Source organism: Leptosomus discolor, chromosome 10 (assembly GCF_034619465.1).
Source record: "Leptosomus discolor isolate bLepDis1 chromosome 10, bLepDis1.hap2, whole genome shotgun sequence".
In the NCBI taxonomy this organism is placed as follows: domain Eukaryota; kingdom Metazoa; phylum Chordata; class Aves; order Leptosomiformes; family Leptosomidae; genus Leptosomus; species Leptosomus discolor.
Window position 1 is genome coordinate 10,569,690 of NC_141400.1, and position 21,481 is coordinate 10,591,170.

Consider the following 21,481-nt stretch of genomic DNA (forward strand, 5'->3'; position numbering starts at 1 on the left):
TGGTGCCTGTTGTACTATTACTGCCAGTATCAGAATGTAACCAATTGCATGCTCTGTTTCTGTAACCTGTGAGATGATGCCACGGGTATCACAGACCCCAATGGCTCTGTGCGCTACCAGGTGTCTCAGTAAGATAACATCCAGTTGAGACGCACCACTTCAACTTACTTATATTTCGGTCAGTGGGAGCACACTGTTTGGAGCCGGCTTTATGCTTTTGCAGTGATTTTGGTGGGTTGTGAGATTGCAATCAGAATGATTTTTGATTTATCCAATACTAGGTACCATATTGAGGGTACCAGCCCTTGTGACACACAGGTGCAGAGTTGCCAGTCCCATAGTGGGGTCCCTAAGACTGGCCCCGCTGTATTTCTGCCGGAGGAGTGAGCTGTGTTTGTGTGTCATTGAGCGTATTACAGCCGGGGTTGCGTAAGCGTTACTACAGGTGTACCACGGTGCAGTTACACCTGCAGCGCTGCAGTCGCAGCCAGGGGACAACCTTGGTTCCCGCACCAGCTGCAAGAGCGTGTGGCTTCTGCCAGTTACAGCCCTAAGGACAGAGTGTGCTTGCCACAACGAACATGCCTCATGCAGTCTGCGTGCAGGGACGAGGGCTGAGGGGAGTCTGCTGAATTGGACTAGCGTGTGCCTTTTGTGTAGCCATCTTTCCAGCAACGCTGTGCCGCCTCACTCTGTCATGTCGTGCCTGTTGCAGGTGAGCCACCTCTCAGGTTATTCTCTGCCTTCCTCCTGAAGTTGCTCCAAAGCAATCTCTTAGCGATTTATAATGACTTGGCAGGTTTTATGGCCCCTGAAGGATTTAAAGTTTGCCTATTTTCTCATTCTTGAGAGAATTGCAAAGATCGGAAAATACTTGCATTTTTCTTTCAAAGATAAGGATGGGTGTTGCCTTGGGGACTGGGATTTCTTTTTCCTATCAAGCTTAGGCTTTCCATTGCAGCCTCTGTCCTCGCTGTCCTGCTGGTGCTTGGTGCTGGTAGAGAACATGATCCTTCTGTTAGCTGCCCACTATTCACTTGAACCCTTAGTCCTGACAGAAGAAAACTCAGGTGAATCCTGTATCGGTGTCCCCAGAAGATGGTCACATGAAAAGAGCGCTAGGCACAGGTCACCTGGCCCTTATTAACTACACTAATGGCATGCAAGCCCCTGCGGTGGCATCTTCACAAGTGGCTGGACCAGATCACACATGCAGACCTGCTGGCTGATGCTGCTCTGCTTCTAACAGGGCGTGAGCGTGTGGAGGAGGAATGTCCTAAAGCATGCTGCACCCAGACTGCTGCAATACTTGGCCTTGACTCGCTAGTTCCCACCAGAAGAGCTGACTGGTTGCAGCAGATATCTTTCTGAATTACTTTGGTGATCACCTATCTCAGTCTTAGGAAGCAACTACGTTTTATCACTCACGTGTCATAAAGCAACGGCTCCATATTGTGTTTTATGGTTCTCAAAGCTCTTAGCTTCCCTTTGCTGTTTTATGTGTATAGTGCAGCAGCATTTAGAAGCCTCTAGTATAATCTACAATCCAAAAAAAGAAGGTGGGGAAAAAAAGAGACTAATTATTTTGCCCCAAATTATGGAATAAGGCGTATGGAATGCCATTATGGAGCTGGCCTGAGCCTCACCTTGTATGCGAGGGGACATGATGCAAGAAAGAGAAATAAAGGTTTCCAGAGAAAGACTGGCCCCAGGAGAGAAAGAGAGATGATGGGATAAGTATCTCGGTAGAGCAGGCAGATCATGCCATGCTCAGTGCTGTACGTTGGGACGGTGCTGCTGAGTCCCTGCTGCCATCACTTCTGGTCTTGCTGGAAAAGCACAGCCCGGCCACGACATCCCAGCAAGGCGAAAGTGACAGGGGATGCCTGTGTTCTCAGCAGGCACTGGTGGGATTTTTATCGAGCCCACTGTTAGCTGCCCACTATCCACTTGAACCCTTAGTCCTGACAGAAAACAACACAGGTGAATCACCAGAGGAATGTGAATGCAATAAGTTGCAACATTTGAATGTTTATCTGACCTTCAGTGTTTACAAATTTGGCTGGCAGTCCCATGAGAGAGGATTTGACCAACTTATTGGTCGATTGGACCTTAATGCTCTTCTTGTTTCTCGTCAGTCTGGCAATACTGTAAGAACAGCTTGTTCCAAGCAAGTTCCTAAATGAGTTTATGTGCTTAAACTGCATCATCACCTATCCTCAGTACTGTCTCTGGACCTTTTTTACTCCACCGTTTCAAGTTTTGACTTCTATTGCTCAGAATAATTGCTGTATTTCCCCAAATAAAAGGTATCATCCTGCTACTGTCTTCATTGGGAGGGTATAGCTGGTCTTTTCTCCTTTGAAGACAAGGGCCTGACCACTTTTCCAGGCAGTACTAAAGCTGTGCTATGTGACCAACAGAAGAAAACGGAGAGGCTGATATGTGTAGGATATGTGTAGAATTCAAGCAATATGGTATATAATGTCATAAAGCCTAGTAAAGTTTATTTCAGGTTTTTAAAAGCAGCATTCAAGTCTTATCTTTGTCATATTTAAGGTGTTGTACAATTCTGGGTGCTGTTGAAAGACACTATAGATTGCCTGCTCTTCCACGGTTTGCAAATGGTCCATGCTTAGGGAGCGCTGCAAAAAAAACCCCATGCCTCAGATCGAGGCATTTCTGAATGTGGGATGTTTGAGAACAGATTATTTTCAGCCCCATCAGTTTTCTGATTTTGTTAAGACTATTCCTGATAAGCCTATGTAGTCAGGAAAGCTTTAATGATTCCCAGCTCCAGCAAGAGCCTAATCCTAATGTCCTACTATTATCAATAAAATGTTTTACCAGAGGCTTTGCTGAACCCGAGATTGGGCCTTTAATTATTATCCAAGACTCATTCCCCAGTCCCGGATCATCAGCTGTGGCCAGCTTTCACTAGTCCATGTAATGCAGATAGCCACAAAATATATCTCCTCTTCCAGGAATCTGCAGAGTCAGCTGGCTGCTGCCATGGGCTGCTCGGACCCTCGGGAGCCCTTTCCTGCTGCAGAGCAGTTTCAGCTTTCCTGGGCATCCTCTGCCCCCTCCAAGGCATCCTGGCTGCTTTAACTCCCTCTTTCTGTACAGGCCAAAATGCTTTTAATGGGCTTCTGCAGACTCATCATCAGCTAGTGTTAGCTTTTGGACCAGCAAGTGCGGGTGGTAGGTCTGAGAGACAACCACGTAATTCCTGTGATTACTGTTCAGAAGCATCTCGCGCAGTGAGATAATGCTGAGCGCCCAGGTAGACGCTATTTCATTTTCTGCATGCAGAGGCAAAGGGCAATGTTTCCTTCTACTGATGGTGATGGAAACTCTTTTTGGCCAGGACTTTCTCCTGTGATATATGGATCGGTAGCCTCAAGGTTGGGACTTACTGACAGCCAGGAGCTACCACAATTATAAATACTAATAACTAACTTTTCAAGAAGGCTTCAAGCACATCCACCGCACCACTCTGCAACCTGATTTTGTAGTGGCTTGATTTCATGTCAGTTTAACAAAATGCTGAATGTGCATAGTTCCTCTTCATTTTATCTTAAAATAGGACATCTAAATAAGGCACTCTGTAGGCCTTTCCCAGTCTCTCCTGGCTGTCAGCTTTCACTGAGCTTCCCCACACCTCCCACTGCATTTTTCTCCAGGGTAGGAAGAGACTCTGCAATGTAAGTGGGATTATTCATGGGTGACAAATGTAGCCCGGTGTGATTGTGGGATAGAGAAAAGCAGATACAAACTGCAGAAAATTTGAGGAAAGGAAGTGGGGTTTATAGAGGGGATCACATGCCGTAATGTCTTAGATAGCGGAGGGCTGATCCTGTGCTGTGTTAAAATGCAGTCTGGTTTTAGCCTTTCCATAAGCTGCTGTTTCCAATGACATCGGGGAAGCTGGCACTGTCTGTGCCACGGAGGCATTTTGTTCTTGCACCGTGTAAGCCAACCTAGGCTTGATTTCAATGCTATTGAGGTCCCTCTTGCAGAATCATATGTCAGAGCTGATCTCTCGTGTCACCAGAGCCACTGAGATGCACGGCAGCTTATCCAGCACTTGCTGCAGTGGCACTGCCCCTAGGGCACTACTTTCCAGCAGCGGAGGAATACGCTTAAAAAAAGCTATATCCCCATCTACGTGAAGAACCTCACAGCAGACTCTTGAAAGATGTCTTCTTATTTTAAAAGAACTTCTAAATAAACTCCAAGCCACATTTTTATAAGGGAGGATGGTATTTGCAGAAAAGGTCAAAGCTATAACAGTCGGCATCCTCGGAGATAGGAATTCTCAGCCCCTGCAGCTTCCCATAATTTGTCATGTCTTTAAACCCTCAAGTCCCCATTTTACATTCCCGATCAAGAAAGACATGAGGTTTTGATTTCAAAATGAAATGCTCTGCTGGCTGGGATATTTTTCCCTAAAGAAAATGTACAGAAACAAAAATTGTTAGGATTTCACTAATTATATGTTTACGCCTAGCCCCTACACTGTGCCAGGACGTGTTAGTGCTGGGACTGTAGGAACAGACCTTGGAGGGACCTTGTGAGGCATCAGTGGAGCTCCTGCCTCTGGTGAGGTCCAGCTGCACCCCCTTGCACCCCCTCTCCGTGATTCAGTTTTGGTTGGTCACAGGGCAGGTGACCGTGATGGGTCTGGGTGATGCAGGCTGCCTGGTGGCATTGCTCAAGGCTTGAAATCTGCTGTATTTGTCGCTGGGGAAGATGCAGCAATTTCTGACTTCAGCAGGTGTGAGAGAAGCCTTTCCTGCGAGTCTGCGAGGAGAGCATGGAAACACGAACATAACTAGCAGCGAAAACTGAGTGGGATTTGTGTTTCTGGTGAGGTGTCAGGAAATAGCTTTAAAAATGCACTGCTGAGAGGCTTCCCAGCAAGCTTTAACTATTCCCTCACCTGGGAAGATCGCTGTGAAGAATTCATCAGGTGTGACGCAGCAGAGAGGTGCTCTGGATCTGCCTCAGCTCTCCTGGCATCTCCAGGAGTGGGCTCAGGGAGGAAAGCGAAGGGCAGTACCTAGGAACCAGTGAAGACGAACGCAGAAGCACTGGCAGTAGGTTTGACTCAGCTCACTATGTGGGCTGACATATGTAAATTGCCATATACATTTGTAAATGTTTTGGTATGCCTGAGCAAGCCAATATCTGGAATTAATTTTGTTCTTTTGGGAGGCTAGACAGGGAGCCTGTAGGAGAATAAATCCAAATGGACCACATGCATGCATCTTGGTGGGATTTGTTCAATTGGATGAGACCCGTGTATGGATGCGCATTTGCAATTTGAATTGCCGTGATTTGGTTTTCCTTACCTTGCTTTTTAAGTGACTCAGGCCAAACTGAACTAAGATCACTCCAGTCTTCAAGCAGACTTGTATGTTGGTCTTAAACATATTTTATGTTATACACTTCTCGGGGTTGTGCAATGCAGAATCCCTGCTCTGCAGTCTGTTTTAGGGCTTCTTTTTCTCTCTGTGCTTCTGTAATTTTTTAATGTCAGCACTCTGTTACTTACTGTGCTATTTTGTGTGATGTGATGCCTTAAGGGAAGGTAAGGGTCACTTCTCCATCACAAATGTCTAGCCACTTTTTGCAGCAGAATGCAGTTTCACCACTTTACGCATCAGGAGACGAAAAATAACTTTTCTAGTTGAAATTGAAAGGATGGTAGAGGGCACAATGCTGTTACCTTAGGTGCACAAGAGCCATGGTGTGGACCAGCTCCTGCAAAAAAAGGCAATGCCAAATGAGTGGTCCAACACCAGCAGAAGCTATTGCTTGACTCTAGTCTGACTGCAGGTTGGTCTGAGATCACATCCCACCAAACTCTATCACATCTCTGCTTGCAAGATGATAGATTTTCCTGTTGGTGTTTGATGACAGTCCATGGCAGGATTATAAAGAGCTGTTGCACCTAAAGGCAAAGAAGTGCCACAGGTCCTAGATTGCTGCAAATCACATTTAGGCATGTGAAGCCCATCTCATCCAAAGGCTTCAACTGGATTAGTTATTTTTAAACCCTACAGAAGGAGTGTTAAAAATGTGCTTTTTCATACAAGCAGCCTTAAAAAAACCCCATGCTTTATGCTCTGAGGTGCTTCCTCATAATTTCCCCATCCCCTTGCTGCCTACACCCCAACACTGTATGAAAATGACTTTAGAGACAACACAAAGTGCTGTTTCTGCAGCTTGTTTTTTGTGTCTCTTGCGATTTTGCTTTTCTCCTTCGCTGAAACTCCACTAAGCATATAAGATTTTGATATCTGATCATTGCTGGGATGGTGATGGAGTGATCAGAGAGTGAATTACAGCTACTGTCCATGCCTGGTATGTCTCTGTACAGAGCCACTGGCTGGTACTTATTGATAGATTATTAATAGCTGACAGTGGTGAGCCAAATGCATGTCCTCTGTTTTTAATGTAACACCTTGAAGGGATAACTCTTGCTATTACATGAGCTGACTGGGTCTTTCATACATGCAGGACAAACCTTCTCAGCTATTAGAGCTTTTAGAAAGCATTGCTGTTGTATTTGTTAATGGGTCTGGCTGAAATCCAGCACTTAGGGCTTTGGCCCCGTGCTGGGGGCTGCTGACACCTTGCCTGCAGGCAGGTGCTGTGGCCAGCCAACATCACCCACCTGGCCCTTATGGGGTGCTGAGTTGCGCCCACAACCAACGCAGCTGAGCACCGTGTGGTGCCACTGCCAACCTCCCGAGGGGATTTTGTAATGCGAGATCATCGGGGCAGTGAGAAGAAATCCACGAGCACCCGCATCCCCCTACTCCCTTCCTAACCTGAATACAGACTAATTTAAAGCAGATGAGGCAACTCTGACATGCTGCAGCGAACCCAATCCATAGCTCCTGCTAAGGGAAAACCCTCCCAAAACAAGCAGGAGCTTTGTCTGACCCCGAGAATGGCATGAGGTTCTGCTCCCTCTGTTTTTCAGCCTTTAGTTTGTTCCGCATCTGCCTTTCTGCCCTCAAACCAGACAGGTCCCAACGAAGCAGCCGAGGTCTTGCTCCCCTGGGGGAATGACACGCCGGTGAGGTCTCTGCCCCTGCGCTGGCTCTCCCCTGGACCCAGAGAGGAAGGGCTGGCTCCATCCCCGCGTCCTGCCCCAGCCAGGGCACCTCTGCCGCCGCCCGGCTGGCACAGGGGACGGGCAGACAGATTACCTCTGCCCCCGCGGCTGAAGCTGCTGGCCCAGCTTCAGAGGGCTTTTCCTACCCCTTATCACAGCAGCTGAAATTCCAGCTAAACAAAACCCAGCCACAGACTTATTCAAAACATTTATTAGCGTTTAAGGAAAATAATAGTGTGAAAGGTACAGAGCTTTGTCTAAAGCCATATGCATTTTCTTTTTTTACAAGCTTATTTGGCTGCAAATTCTACATGAGATAAAACTAGTATGTTTTTCTCCCAGAGATTTGGAATTAAGGACAGTTTCTCTTTTTTTTTTTCTTTTCTTTTTTTTTTTTTCCTTTTAGTTCAGCACTTTAAGTTAGGACAGCATTTTCCAGGGTTTACTGCTCTTTTTCCAGTAGGCATTTTGCTTCTCCCAGTATTTTCATTCTAGAACAAGGCTCATTCCAGATGCAAAGCATAAAGGAAACATTCATACCTTGGCTTTTAAGCTAAACCTCCTTCATGAACAGGAAGTTCATAAGGAATGTTAATTAAAGCATCATACAGTATCTAAATGGACAATTTTTTCTTTTTTTATAAAGAATTAAGGCTATGTAGATGTCACAATAAAATAATCTCAGGTAAAACGCACCCTATTTGTTAGATATGAAAGAAGGTTTAACAATAAATAAATGATTTATGCTGTCAATAACATTATGGAACTGTATAAAACTATATTTACGCAGCTTTAAACATAAAAAAAACATACTAGTGGCATGAATATATACAACACAGGTCATAATGTACGTTTAAATTATCATAGCCAGCAGTGTTCTTTTTTTAAATGGAGACACTATAATAAATAGAAATGTTAAATATTTACAATAATAGCATATGTGGAATCAGTAGATGAACACATAAAATCTTCACACACAGAGGAAAAAAAAAAGTTATGCCTTATACAAAAATCCCTCCCACCCACAGCTTTCACCCCTCCCCCAAATTATCATTGACTAAACAAGGGGAATATACAATTTCCCCCACAAAACGAATGAATACAAATAAAACTGTATGCATGCTGAGGTGATATGTTGACGGAGACATTCAAGGATGTAGATCTGTATGTTTGGTTCCCATTGATGAATCAGACCTCTAATGAGAGAGGGATCTTATTTTAGTTCAACGCAAGCACATCACGTTGGTAGTCAGTTGTTGTTTCTGGTTTGCGTTTGTTTTCTGTTTGTTGTTTTCTTTTTGCTAAAACGTTTGGATTGTCTTTTTGGTTTGAGCTTGTTCTTCATGGTGGCTGTACACCACCAAGGGGGAGAGGACGCTCACAGGAAACCCATGGAGGCATGCTAGAAACCTTCTTATGGTACCACCAGCAGCCACTTGGATTTGGAGCAGAGGAGCTGGCCACCAGAGGCAGGCCTGAACCAACCTTGGCATGCTCCCCCGCGGGACAGCCTGGGTGCCCCATCCGTGGGACAGCTGTACCACCACCCAACGGGCAGCTGGCACTCACTGCCAGGAGCTCCGCTCCTCAGGTCAGCATGGTCTTCGCCACTACAGTACCTGGCCCGACCCCACCTCTTCCCAATTAAGTCAAACAAAAATTTTGTCACAGAACTTTGCCAATGTCAGGCAGGATCAAGGTCATGTCTTTAAACAACCACTTGGTGATCACATAGAGACACACCTTTTCAACTTAACGGTCCTCTCCTGCTTCCTACGTGGCTTCTATTAAAAGCAATGCCTATAACTTCTGCGGGTGGATACGTGCATTAAACCCTGAATATAGCTATTAGGAGCTGTGTTCACTTAGCAGTAACTAAAATCTGAGTTGGAAATTGTAGCCAAATTCCAACACCCTCTGCTGTTTATACAGCTCCTTCCCACCATGCGACAAGACGTACGTTAGTTCACTGGGTACGTTCTGTCTCTACTGAACTGCCTTCCTGCCCCCACAGCTTTCCTCCCAAACTTTCTAAATGAGAAGGCTCAAATCCCTGGTGTGATTCCCACTTTCTAAGAAAACTCGCTTTTTCTCTAGAGGAAGCTGAAGAGCTCACCCTTCTGTCCCTGTGGATGCTGAAACCTCCATTTCCAGTACAATATCTGGGGATATAGGATTGCAGATCTGCAACCTGAGAATTACAATTGCATAGGGGGTAGGAGAGATGTGTCCAAATACCTCATTCACACTTAAAACTGCTTAGAGACAATAAGCTCTTGACACTCTTAATTTTTAGTAACTCATTCTGCAGAAACCAGTGGTCATTCTCTGCATGACGATTAAAAAAACCCAAGTCAACCCCCTCTCCTTATCTTTGGCATTTGGATAAACCACAGCTGATAGGCAGGTTAGAGTGGGGCTCCACATCCCAGCAAACCGCACCATGCTACTGCTAAGGAGAGACAGATTTCTGATAGGCTTTCAATGCAGCCCTGCAGAAGAACTAAATATATGGGGTCCTTCACTGTCTGAGCCTATGCCCATCCTTTAACCTTGGGCTGTCCATAGGGGTGGAGGACCTGAGCGGGCAGGTGTAAGCAGAGAATATGCACAGGGTTTTCAGAGATCCACGAGCATACTCTTGGGGGTCCTCCACACTGTGCAAGTCTTAACAGTCACGTTGCCTTGTCTGGAAGCTGACTACTTGCCTTTGATATGCTGAAGTGACTGGATTAGCAAGTATCAAGTTATATGCAGTGGTTAAAAAACAAACAAGGGGCACTTAAACTAGGCAGCATCACCCAGATGGGAATAATGGCTCAGAATTTAGTTAAGAGAAAGCGATGGAGCTCCAGACCGCATGGTTCCTGTGTGAGAGACGGGGTCGCTATTTCATTAGAGAGTGTCACATAGAGAGCCTTGCACTCTTGCATTCTCAGCCACAAGCAGAAACCAAATCCCCCTGGAATTCAGCCATCTGCTGTAAGGGTGTGCCCTAAACCTTCGGAGGTGCTAAGCCACATGCGGCCACATGCAATCTGGCAGAGCCCTCTTGGAACCTTCTCCTCAGCCAAGGGGACCAAGGAAAAAAAAAACAACCCCCCCCACAACACAACAACCCCCAAACAAGATCCTAAATTTCAGCTGATGTCTGTTTCACAAAAAAAGGGGAAAAGAATTTAGTCAGAGACATTTTACCACATTTGGTGGCTGCTCAAGTGTTGAGTTTGCTGGATTGATAACCCATTGCCACTGCTCTCCCTTTGCTACTATATACACTGTTGCTGAGGTCCATATATATATATCTTGCAATGCCCTGTGCTTGACCTCTGAATGGGAAATGCTTTGGAATGTCCATAGACGGGAAGATGGGACTCAACAGAGGAGGTTTCCAGTGGAGGGGGAGGATGGGGGTAACGGGGAGTTGGTGCCTTTTTTCACCTCCGGATGTCAGAGAAGTCGGACAGTTCGTCTGCCCGGTCCATGATCCCGTGTGCCCCTTTGGGACCGTGGCCCCCAGCTTTCACGCGGGCATGGGCATTCAAGTGGCCCTTAGTACCTCTCTCTCCCTTAGATGCTCGCGAGCTCTCTCTGTGGTCAGAGTCGGAGTGGGCCAGCATGTCCCCGCGGCCAGAAGTGGCTTTGCTGGCTTCACCCAGCTTCTTCTCAGGACTCAGGATGGTGTCACCGTGCACAGCCGAGGTGCAGAAGCTCAGGATGGAGCAGAGACTTCCCCAGTTCTGTTCGCACTGGGCCTGGACACTTCTTGTTATTGCCTTTTTCACCTCCTCGCCACAGGTGAGCAGGATATTCACTAGGTCCACATATGGCCTAGAGGGAAGAGAAACAGCGAGAGGGGAGTCAAAGAATATATAAGGGTTATCTATCAGTAAACAAGTGTAATGGCCTTTCTGCCTTACCCTCCCTTGTGCACAGCACAGTTCAGTAGCATTAGCCCCCTGCTACCCACTGACTCGGCAGCCTTGTAGAGCAATTCTGCACCATATGTTTATTATGCAATATGTTATACTCTAATCAGCCATATCGCTGTGAGAAATGCACGTGATGGCATCCTGTCGAACGAAACTTCACTCGCTGGATCTGCCTTGATTGTTCCCCCACCAGAGATGCTCTGGGAGAACTGTAATGACCACCACAGGAATGCATGAGGTTTACACACTTGGCAAATGGGGCTGTCAAATGGAAGAACTGCTGTCTCACGACTTCTCCCTCTATCTCTTTCCATGCCCCTTCATCTTTATTAGTCAGAATACATGACAAAAGAAACCTGCTTATGTCCAGAGCCATCAACTTCATCAGCTTGCTATCTCCAGGTGAATGGCTACTACAGAGCACACACTGATCACTAATCTGCAAGAGGGAGGCATTTCCTCATCTCTGCAAAGAGCTAGAGACACTCAACTAGAGGTTCTCTGGCTTTTCTCATCATCTTTAGCTCCCCCTGAAGCACCAGGTATTGATCTCCACCAGAAGCAAGATCTTATCTGGACTCATGATGCAATTGCACAGAACTCAGACACATGGAAAACCACTTTAGTGGCACTGTTTCTTCCCACAGAGACTTTTTTTTTCTTCATTCATAGAAGCATTGGGCTGGAAGGGACCCCCAAAGGTCATCTAGTCCACCCCCCCCCGGCAGTGAGCAGGGACATCTGTAGCTAGATCAGGTTGCCCAGAGCCTCATCAAGCCTGATCTTGAATGTCTCCAGGGATGGGGCCTCCACCACCTCTCTGGGCAAACTGTTCCAGTGCTTTACCACCCTTAAGGTAAAGAACTTCTTCCTAATATCCAATCTAAATCTACCCGTTTCTAGTTTAAAACCATTGCCCCTCATCCCATCACTACGTGCCCTTGTAAACAGTCCCTCCCCACCTTTCCTGTAGGCCCCCTTTCAGCACTGGAAGGCCACTATAAGGTCTCCCTGGAGCCTTCTCTTCTCCAGGCTGAACAACCCCAACTCTCTCAGCCTGTCGTCATAGGGGAGGTGCTCCAGCCCCATGATCATTTTCATGGCCCTACCCTGGACCCACTCCAACAGGTCCGTGTCCTTCTTGTATTGAGGGCTTCAGAGCTGGACGCAGCACTGCAGGTGGGGTCTCACCAGAGCAGAGGGGGAGAATCACCTCTCTTGATCTGCTGGCCACACTGCTTTTGATATAGCCCAGGATGTGATTGGCTTTCTGGGCTGCAAGTGCGCTTTGTTGGCTCATATCCAGCTTTTCATCCACCAGCACCCACAAGTCCTTCTTGGCAGGGCTGTTCTCTATCACATCATCCCCGAGCTTGTATTGATTATGAGGACTGCCCCCACCGAGGTGCAGGACCTTGCACTTGGCCTTGTTGAACCTCTTGAGATTCACATGGGCCCACCTCTCCAGCTTGTCCAGGTCCCTTTGGATGGCATCTCGTCCCTCAGGCGTGTCGACTGCACCACTCAGCTTGGTGTCATCTGCAAACTTGCTGAGGGTGCACTCGATCCCACTGTGTGTATCACTGATGAAGATATTAAACAGCACTGGTCCTTACAGACTTCAGTACAGCTTTCAGTATATACCTTTTCTCAGCCAAACAAGGACTCCAAACGAGCCACGGCCACACACCATTTCTGCTTCCCACCTGTCCCTCTCTGGCCCCACAGCACAAGGCAGCCCAAGCACAGGCACTTCAGCTTCCTCAGCCGTGGGTCACCAAGTGCAGCGATGTTAAAATAGTTGCATTCACAAGTTTTGTGGGTCAATATTGATGTTGTCTGTTGACACAACTGCTCAGCTGCTAGCAGGCCTAGAAGGACGTGCTTAAAAGTCTTCCATGGTAGGAACTATCCACAGTGCAAGTAGAAAACAGCCTGGGGTCAGCAGTTGGGGTTGTATGGGGCAGTGGGGGTGCACCTTCTGGGCACACCATCCACCAGCTCTGGTGGCTGTGGCCAAGTCTAAATATCTTCCCATGAACTAAGTCAGAACAGACAAGGAAAACCAACAGAAAATGATCAGTGTCTGACACTACCCTGATTTTACTTCACACAACTGCTTAAACTCATTTTGAATGACTAAGCTTGGAGAGCCACCTATTCCCCTATCTCAAAATATTTCCCATGTTTGGATTGTTTCTGCTGTTTAAAAAAAAGTTACTTGGAATGCAGCAGCGACCGATCTGCCAGGGCCTGTCACCACTTCCACCATAGCAAATCGGCCTGACCCCCACCCCACCGCAGCTGACTCAGGAGGAGACTCACTGCCCTGGTTGCGTTCCTCGACACTCATCGGGGAAAAAAACAGTCAGAATAAAATCGTCACAGAACAAGTCTGAGAGCTGCCACTTGCTTCTGCACTTTTAGTTTTTGTTTTAATTGTAAAATAGAAGATGAGAGTGAACTGAGAACATCACATAAAAGTGATCCAGCAGAAGGAGGCAAAAAAAAAAAAAAGAAAGAGAGAAATAGTTGTTGAAATTGGGCATAACCTTTACAAAGATCTTGGGAAGAAAAAAGGTTGCTGGTATGACTAAAAAGTGGCTCAGCTGCCAAATATTTCAGGTATTCAGAGTCTGCCAGAGCCCTGCAGATTAATACTGGCCCATTTCTCCTTCACTGTTTTACTTTCTGCATTTCAGCTGTCCTGACCATAGTACCTGAACTGAGCACAAGGCTGCAAGTCAGCAGACGTTATTTTATTTCTAGCTCTGCCACACTTGCCTATTGATCTTGAACAAGTTCCTTAGTCCAAGAGCTTCAGAGATGGTCTCTAAATTTAGGGGAGGGGAGGAGGCTGGCTGGCTTCTATTTGGGGAGTCCCACATAGGAAAGCTAAGCTCTGAGTCCGTGAGATGCTGAAGTGTAGGAAGCTGTAAGTGAGATAGTGCAAGTTAGATGTGTTCAGCTGAATGACCCATCTCCTCTAAAACAGAGAACCCCCCAGTTAAGCTGCCCAGAAATATGCAGCTGCCTTTGAGCATTCCTGCTTTAGCCTGTTTGTAAAAGAAGGATAACTTACTCCTCTTTGGACAGGCTTTTGGCTCGCACAGTTCTTGTCATCCCCAAATGATGGGGGGGTTAATTGGTGCCAAGTACCAAATTTATAGCCTACTAAGCCTGAGCAGTGCCCACAGAGAGGTGCTGCTGTGCAGGACAGAGTCCCGCTCCCCTTGCTCCCAGCCACTGGGATGCTGCCCTTTGCCCTGGGCAAAAGGCCTTTGATCCCAGCCTCAGGAACATCCATAGAGAGGGCCTTGCTTTCAGGCCACCATGTTCAGCTCGTACAAACCACAGCAAATGATTCTGCATTTGAGAGTAAACTGGGATCGAAACATTTCACTGCAACTGCAGCTTAAGTATTAGGGGGATGTTTTTTAACAGAAGGTAAGGGAATCAGAGCACAGCTCCTTTGGATACTAATACAAATGCAAGGCTAAAAGCTCAAAAGAAATGATTCTGTAAAAAAAAAAATCTCCCCATGATTGCTGGGATTTGGAGTTTCTGTGCTAATACCCTCTAGGGACAAAAAGGCCCAGAGGCGGGGTAGGAAGATGCTCTAAGGTTAAGCCTGTTGCCAGGCTGTGGCTCAGCCTTCTTGTTTGGAAGTGAGATGTTCACCTGCAAGAAAAACAGGCTCTGATTTTTGCACTTGTGCACAAAGAGTTGGTACAAACAGCTTGTGCCTGGTTTGTTGCTGTCATGTAGCAGCTTTGATCAATTCCAAATAGGATTCATGCCTGCCATTGCTCAGGGGGCAGCTGTGTTCCCAGTCAGAGGGATGAAGTCCTCAAAATCTGACTTGTGCCTTCATTTTGTACACCTCCATGTTTTATTAAAAAGCATCTGAGATTAATAAAGAACAAGATGCATGGGAGATTACCTGGGGGACTGCAGCTCTTTCAGGGACAATTAACTAGAAGACATTTGAAAGTATGTATTTAAAGAAGAAATTATCATCTTGCTGACAACTTTGCATAGACCTTTTTCCCCCTTCTCCCTCTAGCTGTCATCTTTAATATGATACTGGGGTCAGGAACAGTGCTTTTGAGCTCAGAAAGCACAGAGACATTGTGAGATGCCTCTGGAAACGGTAGACACGGACACGGTATTTGCTAAAGGACCAAGAAGACAGCCAGATCCAACTTCAACCCATTTCATCTCCTTTCACAGTCACATCTAGCCCTTTGTAAACAAACTAGTTTTCAAGGGCCCCTGCAAAGAAAGCATTACCTTGGTCTTGTACATGGGAAAACAAGACATGCTTCAGGCCAGAAGGAGGTGAAACAGCTCTTGGGCAGATGCACCAGCCCATTGGCACCATCGTGCTCCTGGAAGGAGCTCCCACGCCCCTGACTGCGCTAGCACGGAGGCACTTACTCATGCTGCAGCAGGTCTTTGAAGTGAATCATCTCCACAATGACCTGGACATTCTCCTTGGCAGCGGAGCAGAGGTCATGCTTCAGGTAGCACTCCCGCTGTAACTGGAACACCATCTCTTTAATGGCAGGGCACTTACGGCTGATGCAGCTGAATTTATGCCTCAAGGCATGAGCCTTACACTTCAGAGCGTCTTTAATGAAGGATTTTCCCTGAGAAGAAAAGAAACGGAGTAGGTCTGTATTTTTGCCCATTAAGCACAGCAGCTGATTTATGCCCAGCTAGCTGCTCCTCTGTAGGACAATGTCAAGGGTTATTAGATTGCTAAGGGTATCACTTAATGGCTTTCCCCCCCTCTTCTCTTAAAGTTTCTTTGCCCTTAAAGACCATGCCAAGTTACCCAGCTTTGCTTTCCCAGTGGAGCTGAACACACAGGGCTTCCTCACTGGTATTTTGAGGTTTCCTCTGCTCCAACAGCTGAACGTCCCACAAGGGAAAGGGCAAAAGGAAGCACCTTGAAATAATTCAATGCTCGAGTTACTGGCTTCATTCACTTCTGGGGTGGCAGCACAGCAGCTTCACACAAAGGAGGGGGCATCCTGCCATGGCTGAGGTCTTCAGGACCACAAGCACATACCCATTCAGTAACTGCAAATTAGTTTTGGGTTTGTTTTTTTTTTTTAATTTTAAAATTAGTTTGCAAACTCATAGACATGTATGCATTGTCTATATGCACCTGCCCCATTCCTCAGCTGTCAGTATTTTCTCTACTACCACTTCCTCAGAGAGGGACTCAAATTTGCACTAATAATAATCCCACAGTGTCTTGATGTCTGTTTGCTGCAAGAAATTTTAAGTGAGATTAAAAAAATCAAATCAAGAAACTAAAAAAAGTTGCAGGAAAGCTGCTTTAGCAACATCTCTTTACCCACTGTTTGTGATTCCTTTATTCAATTGCTTAATGGGCATCAAAACCATCCCTTCCTTTTCTCTTTGCTAGCTGATGCTACAGCTGCCACACACGGTGCATGTGCCGCAGTCTGACAGCTCTGCTCAGACTCCCTTTACTTTGCTGAGCAGTAGGTGCACAGAAGCCTCCTGCACTGCCCCCATCTCTTCATTAGCTTCAGATTATTTCCAAAAATGCTCCATGAAGACCAAATTCTTGTTATCCTTTATCCAAAGAGTATGCTGGCACAGCTCCACTGACATTAACTAAGATTCACTCAGACCTGTAAGCAGATGTTGTCCCCAAATTGTTTCAAGCCAGAAATGTTTCTTGCTGATCAAAGAACTGCTTCAGTCATCATCCGTTTCTATTCCCCGTACCAAAGGCACTTACTTGCCCTTCCCTTTGGTAACAAACACGTACAGCACAGTAGGCAAATGATAAAACAGAAAATTCTTATATAAACCAAACCTGACATCAATTCTCAGGCTTCAGAGACAGGGAAGGAGAGCAGAAAGCAGAGAACAGAAAATGGCCAATGTTAGTCCTGTCATTTAATGCCGCCTGAAATAACTGTAGATAATACAGAGATGAGCCATAAAAAGCTATGGCATAGCAGAGGCCAAAGTCACCTCCATATTAAATAAAGCTCCAGGGATTTAATACTTCTGCAATGCAATGGAGACAGCTCGGATATGAGACAGGCTGTATTTGATTAGCAATACCTGCGGATCCTGGGGAATAGGCATCAATGGCTACACTCAACCTTCGTAGGCACATTTCCCTCCCCTCCCAACAAGGCTTCTTCGGTCAACTTTGATCACTGACAGAATACTGTGCAAAAATAAACAAGCGTTTTCTGGAAGCCACTTGGAAATTCAGTTGAAGGTTTTCAGGTAGCCCCAGAAGAAGCAATTGCCATTTTAATGGCTAGCCAGACTACAAATGTACATCCTTGAGAATTTGAGACTAAAACTCCAGCATTTTAAAAGTGTTTTTTACTGGGTGGTCCCACCATCCCTCATGGAACAGGTGGAATCCTGAAGGCAGCTCTACTTTATACCATGCTTTCAACAGTGCCACGTAGCTGATGCTTTTAGTCAAGTTATACCGTAAACTGCATGGTCAAGCCAAATGCCGCTGGCCTGTTGTAATGTTCTCTTCCCTCCACACTGAAATGGGAGAGTAGGTTTACAAGACATAATAACAGGATGTCTCAGTGATGCATAAATGGTCTGCAGAGAAAATGAAGGACACAAACTTAACACTGCATACCATCCAAGCAATGTATTTTAACGTCAGTGCGTGAACCAAAGACTTACTTGAACACAGCAGCTTTAGGAGGTGCCTGTACTGGTTGTGGGCAAGTCTTGAGAACCAACTTTAATAACTGCACACTGGAAATAGTCTGATATGTCTAAACGAACTGGGTGCCCAAGCTGCATTTCAGTCAGCTTTGAACAAACATAGTGTAGAAGCTTAAGCCACTTAGTATTTCTGAAAACCATCGTCAGCTACATTACTGTTCTGATCCTGGGTACAGGAGGAGGAAGTGATCACAGCAAGCTGTAGCTAGAGACAGTCTAGTCTGTCTCGTGGGACAGGTTGCACACCGCTGCTCTACTACGGTTCGTGGGTCTTGATTCTGGGCCCTTCAACAGAAAAATTCTTATTGAAGCTAGTCATGTGCAAAAGCAGATTTTCTCTGTAATGATAACTTTTTTCCCAAAGATGTGTTAAAGAACTACAATACATGCCACATATATTGGAAGCAAGCAGATACATAGGACATTTCACTGGGTTACCTGTGCATCAAATTTCCCAGCGTTGTGCAGGAACGTCATGCAGATCTCGTGTAAGCCTCGGATCTCGCAAGAATTGTTTTCAAAGCATTCAAACACTCCACATCCCACATCGCCAGCGTTAACCAGGCAGTGCTGGATTTCAGCTAAAATGAGCATTGATTACAGTTAATTTGAAGAACTGTTCATAGAAGCTGGTGGTGGGGAGGGTGGGGAGGGAAAGAATTATTTTTCTAACATCATCAGTTCAAAAGAAAAAACACACGTAACAACAGTTATTGTACCCACAGTATGCCCACTTTTTTGCAGACTTTAGGCCAAAACTTGGGTGTATTATGTTATGAAAGTGATATCCAAGAAGTAAATGCCAAATCCACTATACTTGTGTCAAGCTATTTCACTTGAGAACTGACTAATGCTTTGGCATTCCTTGGGAGCAAAGGACAGGCATGATTTTTGCTGTCTGACTTGTACAAAGTTCCCCATCAAAATTAAGTGCCAAAACAAGAAGCCCAGGACCCAGCCAGCTAAAATTTCTCATTTCTGGTACTTTGAGATAGTTTCTAGTGATTTAGCACAGGGTTTTTACAGACCATTGGGTTTCCCCTGTCATGATGTCTACAAAGTTAATGGCAAAAATCCCACTCAAATAAAGTCCTTTGCACTAAGTATTGCACAAAGCTGCAACAATGTCCTCACCTATGCAGAAATCAATTGGGAAAAAATATATTTATATATGTAGTACATAAAATAGGTGTAGTGGAGCTAGCTGTTACATATGTGTTTATTCTGCCCTTTCAGATGTTACGTAATACTGTAAAAAAAAAAATTGCTGTCTAATACTCACTTACCAAAAAACCCCCAAAAATCTAATTCTTAACAAGACAGCTTCTGGTCCTTTAAAAAAAAATGGATGTAGTAGTACTGCCAGAGGGAAGGCGGTTGTTGAAAAAGCCTGGGGACAAAGTTAAACAGGGGCAGCTTTTAGACCAGAACTGAGGATGCTAAGAATTCCTGTACTCTCTGCCCTAGTGGTACCTTTAATTAAAGCTCGCCCTTGGGAGCCAGCCTAATCCCCCTCCGAACCGCAGCATGTTTCAGACATCCCCAGCCTCCCCCTTCGCCACGCGGTCCATTTGCAAGTCTTTACAGCAACTTTCGGTCTAATTTCAACTCGCTGCAAGGCGGAGAGAGGATGTAAATGCGGAGCCTGACGGAGTTCCTATGAACCCCCTCAGCTCAAAACCAAATCACTGCCACTGCCGCTGCCTCCCCCCTGGCCTCTTCTACCTGCCCCGAAGTGCATCTGGGGGTGGGACACGGCAGCCCCGGGGTCGGCTCTTGGGATTGTCTCAGCCACACGCGAAAAGCTGCGCAAACACACACGCACCGGGCCGGGGGGGGTGGGGTGGGGGTGTGTGTGTGTGTGTGGAAAAATGGAGCTCTTTGTGGAGCGCTGCAGAGCGCGGAGCTGGGCTTTTTTGGGGCCGGGAGCTCAGCTGTAGTGCTTGTGTTGGCATCCGGATGCAAACCCTTTGCCGGATCACATGTCCTGGCTCCAGCGTGCTGAGAACTGCACAGTGCCGTGATTCACATGTGGCAGTCCCTAATGGGCATTCGTGCATTCCTGCTCGTGTGTGTTTAAACACGTCTCGCAGCACTGAGAGTGTTAAAAAAAGGGAAAAAGGAGAAGGGGGGGGGGGGGGGGGGAAGAGGGGGGAAGGGAAGCGTCTGGATCCCGCGCTCTCTCTTTGCACGGCTGGGAAGCGATCCAGCGAAGCGCACGCCTCAGCTCTCTCTTTCGAGGCAGATAATACCCGGGGGAGGGAGCACAGGGGGCGGGAGAGGAGGAGAGAAACCCCCGGTCCGTTGCATCATTGCACGACTCCCTATGGAGGAGGCAAAGCACCAGTCATTTCCAGCCGCTTCCCCTTCCCTCCCGTACATGCCCCCCCCCTCCCTCCACCACCACCCCCCTCGACCCGGTTTCAAACGCTGCGCCGAGAAACTTTCTCCTCCCCAGCCCGGCACCTCCGCCGGGCTCCCGCTGCCCCCGGCCCCGCTCCCCGCCGCCCCGGGGCCGCTCGGCACCGACGTGGTGCCCGGCGCGGCCGCAGGGGCGCTTCGCCCGGAGCGCTGCCGCGGCTGTTGCAAGGGCAACACGTGCTTGGCAAAGCCGGGCTTTAAAGGTAATTAGGAGCGAGCTCTTATTTCCTCTGATGATTTATGCCTGACAGTCGGACGCCGAAATAAAACGCCTGTCATAACTCAACGCGGCTATTGCCCCGGCGCTCCAGAAGCCGTGAGGGGGGACCCCACCCCACCTTTGCACGCCCCCCCCCCCACCTCCGCCGCCCCGCCGTACCTGTGTTCTGCAGGGACAGGCGCCCCTTCTGCTGCGGGGTCCTGTCCTGCGGCCCCTCCGGCGGGTGAGTGGCCTCAGTGCCCGCCGCCGCCGGGGCGCTGGCCAGCAGCAGGGCCAGGGCCAGGGCCAGCAGCTTGCCGCGGAGCTCCGCGCACATGGTCGCGCCTTCCCCCCGCCGCCGCCGCGTCCTCCCCCGCGGGGTGCCGCACCCGGGCCCAGCGCGCTCCTCGCCGCGGCCCCGCGAACCGCATGTGCCCGGCGCGGCGGCGAGCGCGGAGTGGCGGCGGCGGCGCCGGAGGGTGCCTCAAATATCCCCGCCGAGCCCCGGTGTCACTCGCATGAGGGAGCCGAGCAGGTGTCGCTCCGCGCCGCGGCCAATGGCAGCCGCCGCCCCGCTCCGCCCGCCCGCCGGGGGCCGGCCCTGCCCCGCCGGCAGGTTGCAGCCTCCCGCCTCCCTCGGCCCCCCCCGCCCCCTCCGCCCCGCGGGGGATGGGCGTGCGGGGGGCAGCGGGCAGGGACTGACTGCACCCCCGGCGGCGGCGGCGAGGGCGGGTGCGAAGGTGCCTCCCCGCGGCGGTATGGGCGGGGAGGAGGGGGGGGGGGGGAAGGGGAAGAGGAGGGGAAAAAAAAAGAGGGTGAAAAAGCGGGATTTTGACAAACGCACTGCTTTGGAGGGAGAGAGGCAGCACCGAGCGGCCGGTCCCCCCGCAGCCGTGGCGCCGGGGAGGCAACTTCGGGCCGCTCCAAACGCCGCCGCTGTCCTTGCGCGGGGAGCAGCGGGGATGCCGGTGCCCGGAGCCGGCTGCCCGCGCCGGCCGTCCTGCGGCACTGACGCCTCATTCCAAGACTTGATTTAAAAGG

The 21,481-nt window shown here is 48.0% G+C and overlaps 1 protein-coding gene across 1 annotated transcript; it reads right to left on the reverse strand.

The window, feature by feature from the left end:
• Window positions 1–10,569: 10,569 nt before the first annotated feature.
• On the reverse strand, window positions 10,570–20,777 carry STC2 (stanniocalcin 2). The gene is made up of 4 exons (XM_086471080.1): window positions 20,621–20,777; window positions 18,259–18,401; window positions 15,505–15,716; window positions 10,570–10,963 (listed from the first exon to the last, which is right to left on the reverse strand). The coding sequence occupies exons 1-4, from the start codon at window positions 20,775–20,777 to the stop codon at window positions 10,570–10,572; spliced, it is 906 nt and encodes a 301-aa protein (XP_086327206.1).
• Window positions 20,778–21,481: the final 704 nt, after the last annotated feature.

What these genes read in the sequence shown, in the direction of transcription:
- STC2 (XM_086471080.1), bottom strand. Translation starts at nt 20,777, where the DNA reads ATGTGCGCGGAGCTCCGCGGCAAGCTGCTGGCCCTGGCCCTGGCCCTG. An exon ending in CTGGGAAATTTGATGCACAG is followed by an intron (nt 15,717 to 18,258) that starts GTAACCCAGTGA and finishes TTTTCTTCTCAG; the next exon opens with GGAAAATCCTTCATTAAAGA. An exon ending in AAAGACCTGCTGCAGCATGA is followed by an intron (nt 10,964 to 15,504) that starts GTAAGTGCCTCC and finishes TCTTCCCTCTAG; the next exon opens with GCCATATGTGGACCTAGTGA.